The following is a 20,628-nucleotide window of genomic DNA, read 5'->3' on the forward strand; positions in this document are numbered from 1 at the left end:
GGGGAGGCAAGAATGAGGAAACAGCTGGCGTCCTCGGGCAGCGGGAGGCTCAGAGGCCCAGGATGCGTTGTCGCCCTTGTCAGAAGCTCTGTGGCTCCGCACACCTGACCGCACCAGGGCCACTTACCCACCGCATACCGCGTGGACCAGGCACACGGCCGTCCTCACACACCCTGCAAATCCTGGGACGTTGAGTCCTCGGAATTCCGTAGCTTGTCCTCCCGTTTGCTTTTCACACACTGGCATTTTGCCCATGCACTCACCCGTCCTTGACTAAGACCTGCGACGGACCAGACGTGTGACAAGTCACTGGGCTTGGGAAGAGAGGGAGACAGCCGCTCCCCATCACGTGCAGTCACCACCTCGTGTGCAAAGGGCAGTGTCCGGCGATGAATGCCCTCGGCAAAGGTCTGCATCAGGGGGTGGGGAGCTTCCCGCCTTGTTCATTGCAGCCTCGCCCGTCCCTAGCAGAGCTCTGGGCTCCTAACATGTCTTCCAAAAATATGCATGGAGTGAATGTAGGACATCAGTGCCCAGGGCTGGGCATGTGTGGCCCAGGGCTCTGTGGTGGGAGATGCCTGCCAGCACCTTCCCACAGGGGAGCCAGCGGAATCACCTGCTTGGGGGATAACTCAGCTAGACCATGGGCCATGGGTCAGTGGAAACGTGCTCCAGGCGAGGTCTCTCGTATGAAGCAAGAACCATGTGGCTTTCCCCACAGCCCAGCCTCCGTAAGAAGCAGTGTCTGCAATCGCTCACCACCTGGACTGCAGTGGAGGGAGGAGGTCTGTCCGCTAAGCTAAGCACCCGCCCATGAGTACCTCCTCCGTGGCAGCTGGCCAGGCCGTGCTCACCGACCTTCAAGGCATAAAGCCGGGCTCAGCCATCCATCTGTCCCACTGTGGTCTCTGCGGCAGCCTCACTCATCGACTTCTCGAAAACGCCGATACCTCTGCCCAGCTTGGTCTGAGCTGAGCTCAAAGGCTCAGGGGTTGAGCAATGGCCATGGCCTGTCAGTTAATTATCCAATAAAAATAAACTCTGAGAATGAATGCAGGGGGTTTGACTAACTTTCCTGTGCTGGTCTTCTGACATCCTGGTTTGCTCTCCCAATGAGCACGTTTCTTCAAGACAACCCACCATGGGAAACAGCACCTGGCCCAGACACCACCACACCATCGCCTTTAGGGGACAGAAGCTGAACTTGACCTGCAAGCTGTACAGCCCTGGGCAGAGAGGCCCCCAACCTGGGCCACACGCTGCTGGGGGCTTTATCCATCCCAAACTCTGAAATGCCGAAACTAGTTTATTTTGCTTTTCAGCCTTCTAATAAGTGTTAGTAAAGTTGGGCAATCATGGACGAGGGATGGCCTCACAAGCCACAGGATGCTGAGCTACATGCCTGCAGGGTGAGGAAGAAATCCAACCTCTGTCCTGGAAATCAGAGAAAGAGAGGCTGTTTTGTCTCACGTTGGTCACCGCAGATCTCCCAAAGTGAGTGTCTAGGGAGCTCCGTCCCCATCCTCGCTTGAGTGTTGGCCTTCTGGAAGACCCTTACACACTGGAAACCCTGCCTCCAATCACCATCCAAGGGTCCTAGGCCCAGGCCCACCTTCCACCCTGGCCTGACTCTACCCCAGCAGATGGGCTTGTGGGACAGAGGCTGGCCCAGGGCCAGCAGGGCCCCCTTTGCTTCCTTGGGGGCATGACAGTGATCCCTGGGGGCGGGGCTGCTGGGCTATGGGTGAACCTTGACTGCAACACTTACATAATTAGACCTGAGGAATGTGGACCTTCCCTGTGCCCTGGGGACGTTAAGGATGGGCCCATGAGTGGCCACTGAGAACTGGACCCCATCACACAGCCTAAATATGGCCTGGTGGGATAGGAAAGTGAAAGTCTCCTTTTAAGAAGCCTGATAAGACAGCAGAATCCCGTCATCGTATTAGAAACACACAAAAAACAGAAGGGGCTTGTTTGAGGGCAAAGTGGAGGCTGACGTCGAGAGCGGTGCCTTTAGTTTTCGCTATTTATAAATGTTGAGATTTTCCAGGAAGAGATGGCCGCTTCTCTAGAGTTAGGCTCAGCACGAGTTGTTTTCTTCCTGAGGATGTTTTTTGTCCTCAGCGGTCCTAGGTGGAGGCGTGTGGGCCTGGATTAATTTCCTAGGGCACGTCTCAGTGTGGGGTCAGCACCCCGAAAGTCCTGCCTCCACAGCCTTCATCCAGCTCAAGTCCTCCAGTTCGCGATCCTTCAAGAGCAGGGACCACCAGCAGCCCTTATCTAGAGAAGATGGGGAGAGAAAAGGACCACCGAAGACAAACTGATTTAAAGTGGGGACCAAAATCCAACTCAAAACCAAAAAAAGATTTGACTGAGACCTTATTTTGGAAAAATAAATGATGAAAATCAATTTGTTTCTTAGTTTGTTTTAACCCCAGCCATAAGCTGTTCTCGGAGTGAACATGTGTGAACCAAGGATTGTTTTGCTTTGACATAGTTTTTCCAACAACACACATGACAGCACACGCTACAGTTCACGCTCTGCGTGGCATGTTTACGAAGAGGTGTCCTTCCAAGCCATGCCAGCGGTTCGTCCCCTTGCCAGAGGGCGTCACCTAATCCTGGGCAAACCACTTGTTTTTATGATGTTAATTTAAATTTCATTGGCTCTGTGTTTTTGTAAATTGGTTTTGGTTTTACAGTTGCACAAGAATTACGTCCATATGTAAGTATTTAAGTCACATCATAATAAAATTATCAGCCCACGTAGAGCTCTATGATAATTTTTTAAAGGACCTCATGTTTAGTTTTTGAGTTACTTTGGTCTCATCAATTAACCCTACTATAATCTTTTAAATTTTTATTAAGCACCTGTCTGCTAAAAAATGTATACTTTTTCTGTCCTTACACATTTGCCAGCAGCCGTGCAAGTACCTCTCACTCAAATTTTTAGCCTCTTTACCCAGAACATGAATTTGCAAATAAATGCTGCAAAACACTCTTTTTTGAGGCCCTGATAAACGCAATCTCCTTTCTCTTCTTCTGTCTGGTGACTAGTTTCTCTCTGCTGCTTCCTCATTGTCTGGGGTTTACTTAGTCCAGCATTGCTTTGAGCCTCTTCCTGGAACCCCTCGTCTTCTGTGAGATGAACATTGTGCTCTGTGCTGGTTGGCATGTATTTGGATGGTTCTAGTCTCTGAGAGGCTGACTCGTAAGTGTGCCGACCAGGGTTAAGCGGGAAGGGATGTTAGAGACCATGACAGACGTGGCCAGAAGTTCATTCATGACACGGTCAATGGAATATTCAGACGATGAGCCATCCTTGCTGGCTTGCTCTTGTTTGCCTTCTTGGACCCAGGAACACAGTGAAAGGCAGATGACTGTTCATGGAATCAGCTAATAAGTGAACAAATGGGTGAATATCCTCACACGGAGGAAAGCTTACATTTTACCAAGTTGTACCGAATTCCAGGTCATCCCGTTCCCTTCCAAGTGCAGTTTCTAGTGCTTGGGAAAAGCCTCCCAGCATGGATATAGAGGTGTGGGAAATATAACCCTGACCCTGACAATGCACAAAGGAGGAGCCAGGCCTGATCATTAATAGCAAAATTAATAATAATGGGGGCTTCCCTGGTGGCGCAGTGGTTGAGAGTCCGCCTGCCGATGCAGGGGACACTGGTTCGTGCCCCAGTCCGGGAAGATCCCATGTGCCGCGGAGCGGCTGGGCCCGTGAGCCATGGCCGCTGAGCCTGCGCGTCCGGAGCCTGTGCTCCGCAACGGGAGAGGCCCGCGTACCGCAAAAAAAAAAAAAAAAAAGTAATGATAATGATCATTAATCATGAAAAACAATTTGTAGTTGCATTTTTTAAGCATCTGTTTAGTATTTTCACCAACACTGAAGATATCAACTGACATTCTTGTCTAGAGTTGACAAATGTGTTCTTGGATTTCAGAAATCTGAAGTCTCAGCCTGTTACTGAAAAGAGCCACATACGTAGTTACTGTATCAGGGTCCCACTTTCCCAAATTTTCTGACATTGTTAAATTTGTGACTTTACACATTGAATCTGTCTTGCTAGATTTCTCCGTATTTCTTTGTGATCATTTTGGCCTGAGCCAATAATGAGGGCACCCTACAAGGCATTTATAATCAGGGCTGTGGGGACTTTGCTTCCTTTTTTAATAACTGCTTCATTCACGTAGGTTTCGAAGGCAGGGTGGGAGACTTCATAAATCATCTTTAGAAATAAGTTTGCAGAATGGGGATGAAGCTCAGACTAGAAAGAGCCCGGTCCCAAAGCCATGTCACAGAAGGTCCTATCAGCACCTTTGTAAGGACACTGGCAGCAAATTATAACAAAGGATTAATGGCCTCAAACAAGAGAGCAGGCGTGACCTTTGCTGGGAGACGTGAGCAGCAGACCTTCCTTGCCTGGAACAGGTGGTGAGCCGGTATTTGGAGATGACAAGCATGATCCCGGCAAGTAGCTGGTGCCCGGGAAATGTCAGTTCCCCTCTGCTTGGCAGGGAGGGCTCCATGCACACAGGGAAGGCTCCGTGCACACAGGGCTCACGCACGGAGGAGCAGGTCGGGGGTCGACAGTGTCTTCTGCAGGCTCAGAAGATTCACAGTAATCTTGAGCAAGGTCAGTATCCCGCTGGCTGGGGCCCCGCCCCTTTCTCTCCCACTAGTGAGAGCAGGTGGTGACTAAGAATGACTATCTTTTAGAACAAATGATTCTCAGACCTCAGTTACCAGTGATATCTCCACCATAACTGAGTAGTTTGTCCCAATGGTTTAGTCTCTAATTTGACTTAGGAGTTGTCAATATGAACCTTCCAACAAAAGAACAGTTTAAGACAATATTATTTGAGACTTTCTAGGGATGAAGATATTAAATTCACACACATGTGCTGTATTACATTAAACCTTTCTCAAGGGTGTATGATATTTTATAAACAGAAATAGGATTTTAAAAGAGTATTATATCAGCTTAAGAGTTTGGGTATTTTTTTTTTTTAGGAAATGTTACTCTTGTGTAGATTCGAATGCCATGTTCCTGAGTTAACCCCCTAAATAAAACCCATCCACAGGACACAGTCCTAGGGTTTCCTTTCTGAGTTTAATCATTGTGGGTTGAGTGGTAGATCTCAAGCTTTAGTAAACCAGAACCACCTGGGGAACTTGGTAAAAGCAGAAAGGCCCCATCATACTCAGCAACCTGGTAACCCTGATACACGCCAGATGTGGAGAGCTAATGGCATAGAAAAATTACCAACCCTCACAGTCTATTCTCAAGGCAAACAAAAATGCAGACTACGTTCAGGAGACAGAGAATCTGTATTGGAACCACAGCTCTGCCACTTAAAAGCTACTGGCCCAGTCTGAGCCTTTGTTTCCTCATCTGTAGAATGGGGTAATAGTATCTACCTTCCAGGCTGATGGGGCGATGATACGTAATAACGTACACACATCGTGTGGCACCTCCTCGGTGATCAATGAATGTGTGTTTCCAGTTCTAGATACAACAGAAAGCAAATACTGAAAAATAGAAAAACATGATGTGTTATGTGAGGGAAACTGCCTTGGCCGCAGTCATCACCAGTGTAATTAAATAACTAATGTAAATTACTAATTAACATCCTCTCTGCCTGCCAGAGTGTAAGTTCCAACAAAACAGGAAATCCACTGCTGCCCCACCCAGCACCATACTCGGCACCTGGCACACGAGACACCCAGCAAATAGTTATTCAAAATGAGAGAGTGAACAGCATGGTCACTTTAAAACCATGCATGTGTTCATGTGTGTATCTGTACATAGTCTGGCCTCTAGACCAAATGTTAGTAATGCTTATTTCTGGAGGTAGATGAGGGTGCTTTTAATTTTCTTCTTTTTGCTTATCTATGTTGCCTGAGTTTTCTGCAATAAACACAAAAGACCTAATCTATGTGTCATTGGGTATACGTGAGAGGGTGGAAGCCAGCCATCACCTCACCTACAGAACATGTTCCCTCATGATTTCTGGTGTCCTCAAGGGTTTGGATATGTGGTCTCTAGAATTAACATGGTTTTAGGAGAACCAGGAATTAAATGATTTCTAAAAAGAAGTAGAATTTCTTTTGCCTTTTTTTTTTTCTTTTTTTTATGCGGTACGCGGGCCTCTCACCGCCGTGGCCCCACCTGTTGCGGTAGCACAGGCTCCGGACGCGCAAGCCCAGCGGCCATGGCTCACGGGCCCAGCCGCTCCGCAGCACGCGGGATCCTCCCATACCGGGGCACGAACCCGCATTCCCTGCATCGGCAGGCGGACTCTCAACCACTGCGCCACCAGGGAAGCCCAGAAGTAGAATTTCTTTTGATCCGTCAGTCTCCTTGTTCTGATCATGGAACATGCAGAGAAGAGCCTGAAACTGCTGTCCCCAGAAAGGCCTGCTGGCCAGGTTGGCCCTTGGCTGATGCCTGGAAGGTTGGATTTCTGGAGGGTTCCCAGCACCCTACCTGGGAGGAGGGCTCACTGTGCCTGAACTCGGGCTTTGTGCCAAAAAGTATGGTTTGTGCTGGACTCCTGCTTTCCTTCTGAAACTCAGCCATTTTGCTCCCTGCCTAGTAGCCTCTTTGAGAGGTCTGTCCATGGGGCACCTCGGGACAAAATTCCTTTAGAATTCTGGGTCACCCAGGATCTGGGTCAGTCAAAGCATGTTGAAGAAGCCTTGTTCATTCATTCATTCATTCATCCAACAACTGAGTAGCTACTCAGTGTGTGCCAGGCACTCTTCTAGGTACCAGAGACACAGTCAAATGAGGTAGATGAAAGGCAGGTGGAGAGTTAGGCAAAGCCTTGGAGACATGGTCAGGAGTTTGGATTTTATTCTGTGCCCAGAGGGAAGTTACTGGAGGATTCTGAGCAGGAACTTACATCATAGGAGATATACACTGAAAATGGTCAATTTTCAGTTGGCTGCTCTTTGAAGAATTGACTGTAGCAAGTAGAATGGAAGCAAGAACCAGGTGCACTGGGGTGGTCCAAGCAAAAGATAATCCCTAGTGATCTCACCTCCTACTTCCTGTGGCAGAGCAGAGGTAATGGACTCACACGAAACGTGCCTTTGTCCACTGAAGGGTGGAAAGTGAGCTCCTTAGGTGTGGTTGTGAATTGCTTGTTGTCACGGTAGGGATCCGGGCAGCTCTTCCTGTCCACGTCTGCTGGTTGTGGCATCTCTCCGTCCCTGAGAAGCCCTTCCTGTTAGCAAGACTGCTTCCTTGGCTCTGGTTCCGCAGGAGCGGGAGAGAACGCTGTCCCCCAGATTTCTGCAGACGCTGTGATGGCCTGTGCTGTGTAACTGAGCTGGGATTCCGGAATCCACTGGCCCCTCAGTCTCTTGTGTATGTTTCGTCAGGAGATTTGAAATATGCCCTTTCCTTTGTACTCAGAGCCATAGCTACATGAGCTATTTCAAAACATTGTATTTCCTTCTGCTGGGAGTTCTTTCTAGTTCTGTTTTTAGATCAAATGGTTGATTTGAATCACCCAAGCAGGTATTTCATCTAACACAGGGGGTCTATTGGGCTGGAATTAAGTGAGGAGCTGATTATACGCCTGCTGTTTCCTTTCTTCCCTGTGGTTTTACAGGGTTGTTTGCTTCCTTCAGTAGGAATAGAAAATCACTCTGTATTTCCCCTTTCTTCTTTTCATTTTCCAGGCTCTCATAATCTTTCCCATCCTTACTGACTCCGCTTTGAGAATGAGCTGCGCTTAGGCTCGTATGTTGGTCTAAAAATACCAACCCTCCCTATAATCCATGCCATCACACGGGATATTTCCCCCCATGAGAGCTGGGCCCCTGGCTTGAAAGTCCTTCCAGGTCAATACCAGGCCCGGGCCTCTGGCCTGGGAGCTTCCTTCCCTGCTCTGCCAGGGCCCTGCGGACAGTAAACCCACTTCCCAGGAGGGAAGCAGGCCCGGACCGTGGTGAGGTACCCCCCTCCCCGCCTCCCCACTGCTCTGATCTACTAATCAGCCTGCCCTGTGTCTTTCGACGCTGACACCTGGAAGAGGTCGCGCCTTGGCAAGCACGCGAGCAGCTCCTGTGAAGCTACGTACAGACTGAAATGAGTCTTGTTTTTAATTCGATTTTTCTTCCCCTGTAACAAGCAAAGTTCACATTACAGATAAATTGCCTGGAAATGCCAATTTAATAAGGCATATGCATTTTTCAGGCCCAGAAGCACAGAAAATATCTTGCACGCCAGTATTTTTGCACCAAAGGTTTATTAAAAAGACACCTTTGAAAATGCAGAAACTTATAGAGCGCCTGGCCAGTCGGTCCAAAGGGCTGATTTGACACAAGGGCTCATAGGCCAGGAGGTTGGAAGGGCAGGTCGGTTGATAGGTGTTGAGCTGTTTTCCCCTCTCGGGTAAAAAGCTCCAGGGTTGGGGAGGATCACACCTACTTCCAGGGGCTTCCATGCAGCTCTTAGTTTGGAGGGCGTGGGCATGGTGAAACCCAGCACTGGGCACTTGGGAATTCTCAGTAAATGGAATGACCCCGTCCTCCTCTCTCCGTGGCTGTGGTTCTGAGGAGACGCAGGAAGATGGGCGTCAAGGAGATCTGCGGCACGGGCAGACCTCCCTAAGGTCTCCGATTGGAAGAGGCACCAAACAAAATACATCAACTAATAGAGGGAAACAAAGGGCCCAGCAAAAATGCGATTAAATAGGACAAGGATGGAGACCTGATTATTATTTTTATTATTTTATTTTTTTTAAGGGCAGTTATTTCCTTCTGCCTCATTTATTTATTTATTTACTTACTTATTTATTTATTTTTGCTGTGTTGCGTCTTCGTTTCTGTACGAGGGCTTTCTCTAGTTGTGGCAAGCGGGGGCCACTCTCCATCGCGGTGCGCAGGCCTCTCACTATCGCGGCCTCTCTTGTTGCGGAGCACAGGCTCCAGACGCGCAGGCTCAGTAGCTGTGGCTCACGAGCCTAGTTGCTCCGCAGCATGTGGGATCCTCCCAGACCAGGGCTCCAACCCGGGTCCCCTGCATCAGCAGGCAGATTCTCAACCACTGCGCCACCAGGGAAGCCCCCTGACCTGATTTTTGTTTTGGTTTGGTTTTTTTTGTTTTTTTGCTGTACGCGGGCCTCTCACTGTTGTGGCCTCTCCCTTTGCGGAGCACAGGCTCCGGACGCGCAGGCTCAGCGGCCATGGCTCACGGGCCCAGCCGCTCCGCGGCATGTGGGATCTTCCCGGACTGGGGCACGAACCCGTGTCCCCTGCATCGGCAGGTGGACTCTCAAAAACATTCACTCAGCAACTATCTATTGAGTGTTGTATATGTGCTAAGTAATGTTCTAGGAGCTGGGGTCATGACAGTGAACAGATATCCTTGCTCTTGTGGAACTTACATTTTTAGTGATATCTCTGTTCCATATGTTAATTCATATTCTTCTCTTTTCCTGACGTGTCTGTCCTCTCATTCTCTGACAATATCCCCCCATTCCTTCTGTCTTAGTTCAGGTACCGCATCCTCTGTGAGGACCCCGGGGTTGCCCTCCATCAGAGATAATTACTTCTTCCTCCAGGTGTCCATGTGCCTTGCCTGTACCTTCATGACAGTGCTTCTCCTGCCTAGTCTGCATACCAGATACATCCAAGATGTAAAAGCAGAAAAAAAAAAAAAAAAAAGCTGGACTTGGACTCAGGAGACAGGCTATGAACTCTGCCTCTATGAGAGCTGGGCAGATAAGAGCTCCTTCCTCCCAGGCTTGTCATGAGGAATAAAGGAGGTGCATGTACAAAATATTTAAAACAGAAAAGGCCCAGAGTTAATTAATGGTCGGTCATTACTTTCTGAATGAACAACTGTGCTATAATGATGTTTGTGGATTTGTATTAAGAATTATCTGGCAGCTACCCTGGGAGCTTGTGCCCAGTACTCCTTGGACATTTCTTGAACCTATTTTGAATGTAATCTGACGTCGTTTGGGGATTTTTTTTTTTCTTTCAGGTATTCTGTTTACAAGGACCCAGCAGGCTGGCTGAATATCAACCCCATCAACGGGACTGTTGACACCACTGCTGTGCTGGACCGCGAGTCCCCATTCGTCCATAACAGCGTGTACACTGCCCTCTTCCTGGCAATCGACAGTGGTGAGTAATTTTTTAAATGCCAATAAGTGAATACTTTTCAGTTTTAAATATATTTTTACATTTCTTCTGATATACCTAAAGGTGTGCTTGGGAAGAATTAAATGTGGGTGGGGGGCAGGGAAAGCAAATGTGTAAACACACGTGAGTCAGTAAAATCCCAAGTCCTGGAATTCCTGGGTCTTTGTCTAGTTAAGGGTCAGAGCAGTGAGCTCTCTGTGCTCCGTCTCAAGTAGGCGCCAAGGCTAGGAAGCCACATTGATGTCCTTCATCTTGGTGTCATGTTGTCATCTACAAGGAGGGTTTTTTTTACCTAATGCAAGTTGAAAGGAAGTCCCAGAGGACATCACCGACCCTGACAATTGAATTGTTCCCTCAGCTTTTTTCCTTTTATGATATGCACCATGGAAAGACATCAGGTCCCCTCAGCTGGTAGCTTCATAAGCGCGGAACAATTGCTGTTCGTTCAAAAGCTAATAATGCAGTATCCACAACTCAGACTCTGTTCCAGACACTGGGGATACAGTCATGAACAAACAAAAATCACTGTCCTCGTGCAGCTGACACAGTCATGGAGGACGGAAGGAAACTGAGTAAAATACATACTATTCAGAAAAAAAAGAAAGTATACTATTTATGTGTGAAACAGGAAAAAGATAGCAAATGAAAGGATGCTACAGTTTGAACCAGACAGCCGTGAGAGGCTCACTGAGGAAGTGACATTGAGCAAAAACATGAAGAAAGTGGGGATGGGGCCCCTGAAGCAATCTAAGGGAAGAGCAAGGAGGCTGGGGGCTGGAGCAGAGAGGGCAGTGGTACATGAAGGGGATGGGGATGCAGATCATGTAGGGTCACGTGGGCCTCTGTACAACCCTTGGCTTCTACTTTATGTTGAAATGGGTTACCATAGCCAAGTTCTGAGTACAGTTCAAAGTGCCATGATCATTCTGCTCTGTTGAGATCAGACATAGGAGACAAGGACAGAAGTAGGGACACCTCTTAGGAGACTGAGGGCAACCTGGGAAAGATGGTGGCTTGGACCGGTAATAGAGTAGGGGATGAGAAGAGATCAGATTCTGGAGATCCTCTATATATTTCGGACACAGAGCTAACAGGATTTGCCATTGGCTGAGATGGGGGGAGTCAGAGTCGGTTTCTGGGTATGTTAAGCTAAGATGTCTACTGTGTCAATCACACAAGAAGTTTTGCTCTCCCTGTAATTCCTAAAAGTCAGCTGTTCATAGCTGAAGATTCGGTTTTGAGTCCTATATCAAAATGAATATTTTTATAGGGTTCTTTATATGTGCCTTCATTACCCAATAACGGGTGAACTAAGAATTCTCAGAGGCTGGGTACTTACACAAAACCAAGTAGGAGAGCACGTGTCTAAGAAGTGAGTGATCAGTGTGGCACCCAGTAGGCAGAGCGGGTTTCACAGTAAAGTCAACCTTTGAGTCTGGCCTTGAAAGACAGGATTTGGATAAATGGCAGGGTCAGGAGGTCGGGGTGCCTGAGGGCATAGAGCAGAGGAGTCAAAATTAAAAGGGAGTGTGGCATGGGAGGTAAGAAAAGGAAAGAGAAGGGTTACATCCACTGTGAGTACATACGTAGAAACCTATTTGGATGTGTACCGGAAAGTCATATCTTCAAGACATCTCAAAATCTGGGCAAGTCATCTGATAGAGCAGGCACCCAAAGGATCCCGTAAGTTCTTGAGGAGGAAACTGACATGATGAAATAGCACATGGACATTCATCAACAGAGAGCTGGACCAGACACTGTGCTTGGTCCTGGAGACTCAAAGATGAATAATAATAATAACTTTGTCCTTGTGCTCAGTGAGCTAAACGAGTTACTTGGCAAGTTAGGCCAGCAAACAGAAGGTGGCAATACACTGTCACAACTGTCCTACTGGAACTAAGCCCAGAGGAGCCCCTCATCCAGCCTCAGAGGTGGTCACGGGGAGCTTCTTGGTTGAGGGGATCTCTAAACCGAGTGATGAAGGATAGGTTGGGAAAAGGGAAGGCATTCTACTAGAAGCCTGAAAGAAGGTGGTTATGTGAGACACGTAAACATTGGTGGGCATTACTGGAGGCTCCATATTTACAGAGATAAGGTTACTAGGTCTTGTGTGGAGTGCCCAGCTCTTATCACAGTGCCTGACTTAGAGCAGGCGCTCATGTATATGTGGAATAGATCATAAAATAGATCATGAAACGCTCCATATGCTATGCGAAGGAGTTTGATTTGGTTACCAAACTCCTCGAGAATAAACGCTGTACTTTAGAAAGACAACCCCCGTGGCGGTGTAGAAAATCAGTCAGATCATGATGCGACATGAGGCAAGGAGGCATTAGAAAGCTGTGCAGAAATCAAGGTAAGAGAAGCAATGGGGGTCGTTTGGGTGGAGTGAGTCTGGAGCTGGGAAACATTGTAAGACATAGCAGGTATCTGAGTTGAAGGGGTCAAGGTATGCCTGTTGGCAACAGAAACAAACTAGAAAGGATGAATCTAGAAAACACTTGGATGGAAAAAACAAGGCTTTGAAAACAACCCATACTCAATATGAAAGAGAGAATGGCAATACGAAAATTTCTTGTGAGAAATCTAGTCCATTAATAGAAATGGAACTGGTTTCAAAGGCTTGTTCCCATGTTGTACTTATGGGGTGGATGTTGAGATGATCCCATGAGACACTGCAACGTGGGCCTGAAATAGAGGCCAGGAGGTTTTATTCAGGGAGTCACAATGCAAGAGATTGTCGCCATCAGAACAGATAAGTTTTGTGGAAGGAATAGGTCTAGACAGGAGTGCTAAGGGCATCAACAGTGGAGGACAAAAAGCCAAGAATTTTAAAATGCTTTTCAAACAAAAAGTATCAATTATAGATCAGCTAAAGTAATGATTTCAGAGTTCTCTACTACGTAAAAGTATCTGTACTTGTAGAGAAAATTCTCAGCTAAGAACACCATGAAGGAAGTTTGAAACCCAGCAAATAGTTTAGTTACCATTGCCTTATAAAATATTTTATGCAGTTATTCATCCAAAAAACTAAAAATGAAATACACTTTAATTTTTGCCAGAAACAGGAGTCTTCTCTCCAGGAGTGACAGGGCAAGCTGATCATAGATTCTGAGGCTCAGTTTCTATAATACTTGTACAAAATGAGGAAGATAATTTCTACTTACGAGGTTGTAGTGAGAAAATGAAGTGCTGTGCCCTCTACACTCTCCATCAAAAGCAATATTAAATGTTCAGTAAATGTCAGTCCCACCCCAATGGGGTTATAGACAGGAAAGAATACAGCCGAGAATGGTCCTCAAGAAATAATGCAGTTTGAAATCTATTTCTTATCTAACTCTGTTAATGCTAATATCAGACAAGGAAATCCAAATCTGATGTCACAGATGTTTCCAAAGGATAGAAATGTCCCTGAAGATGGAATGATAAATAAAAAACAAGTTGGCATTACTATATGGAACCATCATTAGAGATGATAATCTTGAATAAGGCCCAAAAGACTTAGCGCAAAGAGAATAAATTTTCAAAGACCTCATAAATCAGAGTAACTTTTGTTTAAAGGCTCGTTTTTGTCACTCACTGAAAACTTATCTCTAGATATTATGGTTAACCAGGAAAAACCAACAGTAAGTGCTGTTAGATCAAAGTTAATAGTACTAACTGATGGCTCAATGTTATACAAAGTAAGCATTTGAGTTTATTAATTTTATAGAAATTCAATGTATTTGATGGAATGAAAGAATAAGGAATTATTGTCATACAACACGAGGGAAACTAAAGCAAAATAAATTGATTTTCTCCAAACAAGGAGTCAACTCAGGAATTTATGCCAAAACATGTCAATAAAATATATGGCCATGGGAACTTTATTGTAGGTTGTAGTAGACCAATGTCCCCACTGCAAAAACTAGAAAAATCTGGATACATTACAAAAGTCTTAATTGTAAAGGCATCAGAGAGCTGCAGAAGCAATGAAGCCTAACTCAACTAAAAACTAAAATAGGAAAGAAGAAAGAACCATTCTAAAAAGAGTGTAGGGCCACCAGCCATTTTTTTCTCTCTGGGGCTGTTTTAGATTCTGGGTGAGGATCAGGCCTGACCCAGGCAGGGCCCAGGATGGAAAGAAAGAAATGAGAAACACTTGTAACGGTCATGTGGCTGGTGTGACAGAGGGCTCTTAAGCACATGGTTATAGATAAATGCCTTTTAAAGGGCAGAATAATATCTCCTGGGGTCTCACTGAAACAAAGACCTAACAAAGCAAGCAAACTTACCTTAAACACACAACCATTCTCTCTTTAAGACATTTGCCAGATTTTGAAGGTATGAGGGATTGGAGGATGGGATGGCTGATGCTGTAGACTGAATGTTTGTGTCTCCCCCAAAATTCACATGTTGAAATCTAATCCCCAGTGTGCTGGTATTTGGAGGTAGGGCCTTTGGGAGGTCCATGGGGATGGAAGCCTTCATGAACGGGATTAATTCCCTTATAGAAGAGATCCCAGAGACTTCCTTCACCACGTGAGGACACAGCACAAAGACTATATTGAAAACTACAAAACACTACTAAGAGTTTTTAATCCTGTGTAAATAGAGACCTATACCATATCCATGGATTAGGAGATTCAATGCTATTAAAATGTCAGTTCTCTCCAAATGGACCTAAAGGATTCAATGCAATACCAAGCAATATCCCAGGTTTTTGTTTTGAGAAGAAGGGGAAGAAACAGATTATAAAATTCATATGGAAATACAAGGGGCTAAAAATAGCCAAGGAAATCTTGAAGAATAAGTTGGAAGACTGACACTACCACATATCCAGACCTATTAGAAAACTATAATAATTCAGGGACTTCCCTGGTGCTGCAGTGGTTAAGAATCCACCTGCCAGTGCAGGGGACACGGGTTCAAGCACTGGTCCGGGAAGATCCCGCATGCTGCGGAGCAACTAAGGCCATGCGCCACAACTACTGAAGTCCACACGCCTAGAACCCATGCTCCGCAACAAGAGAAACCACTGCAATGAGAAGCCTACGCACCGCAACAAAGAGCAGCCCCCTGTTGCCGCAACTAGAGAAAGCCCACATGCAACAACAGAGACCCAACACAGCCAAAAGTATTGAATAAATAAACAATTTTTTAAAAAAAAGAAAACTATAATAATTCAAACTGTGTGGTGTTTGCTCAAAGATAGAAAAACTGACCAATGAAATAGAATAGGGAGTTCATAAACAGATCCACACATATACAGTCCCTGATTATGACAAGGACAACATGGTAGTGCAGATGAGAAAGCATGGTCTTTTCAATAAATAGTGCTGGGTTTCACACATATGGAAAGAATTATCCTGACCCCTCTCTTATACCATATATAATAACCAATTCTAAATATGTTACAGGTCAAAATATGGAAGGTAAAATAATACATCTTTTAGAGAAAAACATATTAGAACATATTGATGTCCTTGGCATAGGCAAAGTTTTTTTAAACAGGACACAAAAGTACTAACGACAAAAGGGAAAAAATGATATATTATATTAAAATTAAGAACTTCAGTTCATCAGATTATACCATCAAGAATGTAAAAAGGTAACCCACAAAGTAGGAGGTATTTATATTATAAAGGAATCCTACAATCTATATGCAAAAGGCACCACTCAAAGAGGAATGGGTAAGGGACTTGAAAGGTATTCACAACAGAGGATATACAAATGCCAATAAACATATGAAGAGATGCTCAACTTCATTCATCAAGGAAATAAAAATTAAACTATCCAAATACAAACTAAAATACAAATTGATCAAGGAAATGCAATGAAATTCAATACTCAGCACACCTTCAAAATGACTGAAGTGAGAAGATGGAAGATGCCAAGTGTCGGCAAGGATATGAAATCATTAGAACTCTCATATCCAGCTGCGAGAAGTGTAAACTGGTACAACCACTCTGGAAACTGCAAGTATCAACTAAGGGTGAACATATGCATCCCCTATGATCCAGGAATTACGTGCCTAGCTGTACATCCAACGGAAATGTGTGTATCTGTTCACCAGAACCCCTATGCCAGAATGTAAATAACAGCACTATTCATGATAGCTCAAAACTGGAGACTGTCCAAATGCCCAACAAAAGTAGAATAAATAAATGGTGGAACATTCACACAGCTGGGTCTGTACAGCGCTGAGAATGAATGATGTGCAGCTATTCACAGCAACATGAATGAATCTTGCAAACGTAACATTGAGCAAAAGGAAGGCTGAAGCAGAAGATCGCACATGGAATGATTCCATTTATATGAAGGTCAAACGGGCGAAACTAATCCATGCTTCCAGATTACGTTGTGGAAGGGCTCTTTTTTTAATTGAAGTATAGTTGATACACAATGTTGTAAATAACTATATATATAGCTATAAAAATATATATATTCTTTTTCAGATTCTTTTCCCTTATAGGTCATTTCAAAATATTAAGTGTAGTTCCCTGTGTTATATAGTAAGTCCTTGTTGTTTATGTATTTCATATATGATAGTGTCTATCTGTTAATCCCAAACTCCTCATTTATCCCTCCCCTTGCTTTCCCCTTTCGTAACCATAAGTTTGTTTTCGATATCTGTAAGCCTCTTTCTGTTTTGTAAATAAGTTCATTTGTATCATTTTTTAAAATTAGATTCTACATATGAATGATATCATATGATGTTTGTCTTTCTCTGTCTGACTTCACTTAGTATGGTAATCTCTAGGTCCATCCATGTTGCTGCAAATGGCATTATTTCATTCCTTTTTATGGCTAAGTAATACTCCTTTGTAAATATGTACCACATTTTCCTTATCCATTCATCTGTTGATGGACGTTTAGGTTGCTTCCATGTCCTGGCCACTGTAAATAGTGCTGCAATGAACATTGGGGTGCCATGTGTCTTTTCAGATTATGGTTTTCTCCAGATATATGCCTACAGTAGCTCTATTTTTAGCGTTTTAAGGAACTGTGGAGGAGTTTCTTGATCTTGTATATACTGGGCTAACTACATGGGTGTGTTCAGATTGTGAAGTTTCTTCAAGCTGTGTATTTGTGGAAACATGAAAGTTTCTATATTTCAGTACAACTTAAGAAAAAATATATATATAGCTACACAGAGAGCATGTCCCTGGTCCACTGTGCCTTCCCCAGGAGGCTGTGACCATTCATGTGCTCTCTAAGTATCTGTTACCCTAAAGCTAGACTCTCAGCATCTTGTCATTCTAAGGAAGGACAATTCCCAGCTGCTGGGGGTGGGCGGGTGGCAAAACTGCCAGCAGGGGTGAATGACAGGATGTCTGCAGAGAGAACAAGGTGAAGCATGCGCTCTGCAGTCCCTGCAACACTTGGCAAAAAGCGAAGTGACCCCATCATAGCTGCTACACACGGCTCTACTCATTCAGTTCAGAACAGTGGTGAGGCAGCACAGAAAGAGAATATACTTTCTAGGTATCTCTTAGAGACTAGAAACTGTGATAGTCAGATACAGGGCTGGAAATCTGTTCTGAGTTAATAGAAATTAAAAATTCTTTGGACCTGTTTGCTTGTGGGGGGCCCCAAAGCAAGTCTATATAGATTCCAGAATCGCGCTTCACAGTAATATTGATAATGCCCGGGTTATGGATGATTCGGGGAGGGAAAGACACTAATCACTCCCTACAGATAGAGGCTAGGTTGTAACCCACAGCACACTCAAGGATGTACAAGGCACTTTTCGTAAACTGTTATCGGTTTTAATGAGCTATGAATTACCTAACAACATTGTTTTATTGTAAGGGAAATGCTTTTGTTTTGCTAAAGCAGAAATGGCTGTGGTTGAATCATGGGCACAGTAAAGCCTTTCATCCTACAGATGGATATGGTGTGACCTTCCGTGTTGGCGAGCAGTTTACCTTTAGAAACGAATATCATCACTTACCTTATGTGGTCCAGATTAGTGCCTTCAGAGTACAGGAACTCCTTCATTAAAGACTTAAACAAACACAGAATTTCTGGCATGTGTTAAGAAAGGGGAAAGAAAGAAAAATGATTGTTAAGGAAAATACCAAGATGGAGAGATGACATTCAGGAATGCAGTCAGGTGGCATCCCTTTGGGGATGTGCTGACAGGGGGGCAAAGCAGCAGCAATTAGCACCGGGCAAATCCCAGTGTGATTATCGTTGCTGCTCAGGTAATCGCCAGAAAGGTCAAGTGTTAGCCTCACTGTCTTATGTGGGCCGAAAACTGCCACAAGCACTTTCTTGTAAGATTTCTGGAATCCCACTGGAGATGGCCATGGGCAGGAAGGCATAGCTGGCTGGTGCTTCTTGGCTTACTGCCTTCTGCTCAGGATTCTATCAGGCTGGTCTTCCTACCTCCCTCTCACCTGTAACCTCATCTTTCACTCCTCCTCCTGTTCTGAAATTGTGTAGGGTTCAGCGTTCCATGATTGCTATTGAATGGCTCTTATGCCCTCAGAGAAGTTCTAAATTGTGACTCCAAATGCCAAAGACACATACTTTGCTTCAGGAAGTTCAAGTGCCCTTGCTCCCAGCACCCAGGCTATGCAGCGAGTTTAAAGAGAAAAGAAAAAAATTATCCCTCTTAGTTCTTACTAAGGCTTGGTGCATACGAAATAGTTCGAACCAGGAAACGCGTGCTGTCTCTAGCATCCATATGCAGGCTTTATGCGGTTGTCAAGCGTCACGTCCCCACCTATTTTCACTGAAAAGAATGAGGGAATGATAGCATAAAAACAAGCCCAGCCATCGCTCAATTCAGCAGCATGTTTTCATAACTTAGCAACTTGTGTAAAGTATGTCTGAGTCTGTCGGCGAAAAATGTGCTGTGGGTTACCAAGAAGACCCAGATAGAGAACCAAGCATAATAGCTGTACAATTAAAATGGAATAGACTAAGATAATGATTTTTCATAAGCCGTCTCAGGTCCTAACCTGTCTTTTCCCTCAGTCTCCTATATAATAGACGTTCTGATAACGCAAAGTGATTCTAAATTGAAATATTGTGCAAAATACTTTTAAATTGATTAAAAGAGAAAAAAAGTTATTCGGCCCCATAGTGAAATGACCACTAAACCACAGGATAACAACGGCCCCGAAACTGGGGATGACAGGGATCTGAACTTCAAAAAGATGCCTCTTTGTGTAGATCAACCAAGACTGCTTAGGGGATGTAGTCAAATTACTTAGATTAATTCTACTTAAAAGATGCTAGTTTGGATAAAATCAAGCCATTAGTTATGATGGCAACCCAATTAAGCCAGTTTAACACCCCTTATCTCAGCTGTTATAGTAATGGAGGAAGAAAAATAAATTGAAGGCCCAGTGATCATTCCTTGTTATTTCAAGTACCAGTAAAATATCAGTCACGCTGAGAATACTAGCTACAACTTTGTCACTGACAAAATGGCCCGATAAAAGAGCTCTTGAGATCTGGTAGTAGGAAGGCTGTGATCAGAGCCATCTGTAGGCAGCAAGTACCCTCCACAGAGAGACTGGGGCCTGGTGCTCTGCTAACCCTCGGAATGGGCCAGCTCCCCAACTTCACTGTGCCACCATCAGTATGAGACTTAGGCCCTCTCAGCCTGTTTCCCCACCTGCAGAGTGAGGATAATGCCACCTGCCCTGCTGAGTTGTTACAAGGATGGGAAATCAGGAATGCAAAATTCCTGGTGCTTTGTAAGGACTTTAATATTGTAAAACTTAAATATTTAAGTCAACCCACTTGAGCTGAGTTATGGACTGATTTTTCTAAACTTATCATTGCAGAATCAACAGTGTCTGAAGCAAACTATGACATGCCATCTGACGACCACCCTCGTGGTGGTCTGAGCATTTTTCTAGAGCAGGGACGGGCTGCAGAGCCCTCCACTCGGAGTAGGGCTCTAAATCAGAGAATTAACCAGAAAATGCTGCCCTCGACATGGGTATCAATTCATGGAGTTTCTGTCTGAGTGGGGAGACTTAAGCCACCCTTCATCTCCCTGACAGCAGGACATTTCCATGCTGACCAGCCAAATCAACCATCTTAAACATGATGTTTTCAAACGTTATTGGGGAGAAAAGCTGACTCGGGCATTAAAATACCGTCTGCAATGCCCATCTACGCCAGCTCAGTTCATCCTGCCAAGGGGTCTCTTAGCTTGTACTCCTTGGTATTCCCTCTTCCCCAGCTTGGGTAATCGCATCACCACCTGCACGGTCCCCAAGCTGGAACCCCATCCCCACTGAGGCTCCTGCCCCATCTCTCCCAGCCCAGCTCTCACTGTCTATCCAGCCCCCTGAATCCAGCCTCTGCTCTTGCACCCTGGCTGCCCTCACCTCATCCCCCATGGTCAGTCCGCGTTACTGCACTGGCCGCCCAGCTGGTCCTCCTGTGCCCTCTCTCCTCACTCAAGCCCTCTCCTTTCCCTGCCTCCAGCATCCCCTGCTCTT

The 20,628-nt window shown here is 45.2% G+C and overlaps 1 protein-coding gene across 2 annotated transcripts in view; it reads left to right on the top strand.

Moving 5' to 3' along the window:
- Nucleotides 1–20,628, top strand: part of CDH13 (cadherin 13) — a 1,009,733-nt gene that overhangs the window by 968,493 nt on the left and 20,612 nt on the right. For both annotated transcript variants that reach the window (XM_059999015.1, XM_059999016.1), the window contains one exon: nt 10,017–10,159. In XM_059999015.1, the coding sequence (XP_059854998.1) occupies nt 10,017–10,159 (143 nt within the window). The remainder of the gene's footprint in view (nt 1–10,016; nt 10,160–20,628) is intronic.

This window comes from Delphinus delphis, chromosome 20 (assembly GCF_949987515.2).
Source record: "Delphinus delphis chromosome 20, mDelDel1.2, whole genome shotgun sequence".
Classification (NCBI taxonomy): domain Eukaryota; kingdom Metazoa; phylum Chordata; class Mammalia; order Artiodactyla; family Delphinidae; genus Delphinus; species Delphinus delphis.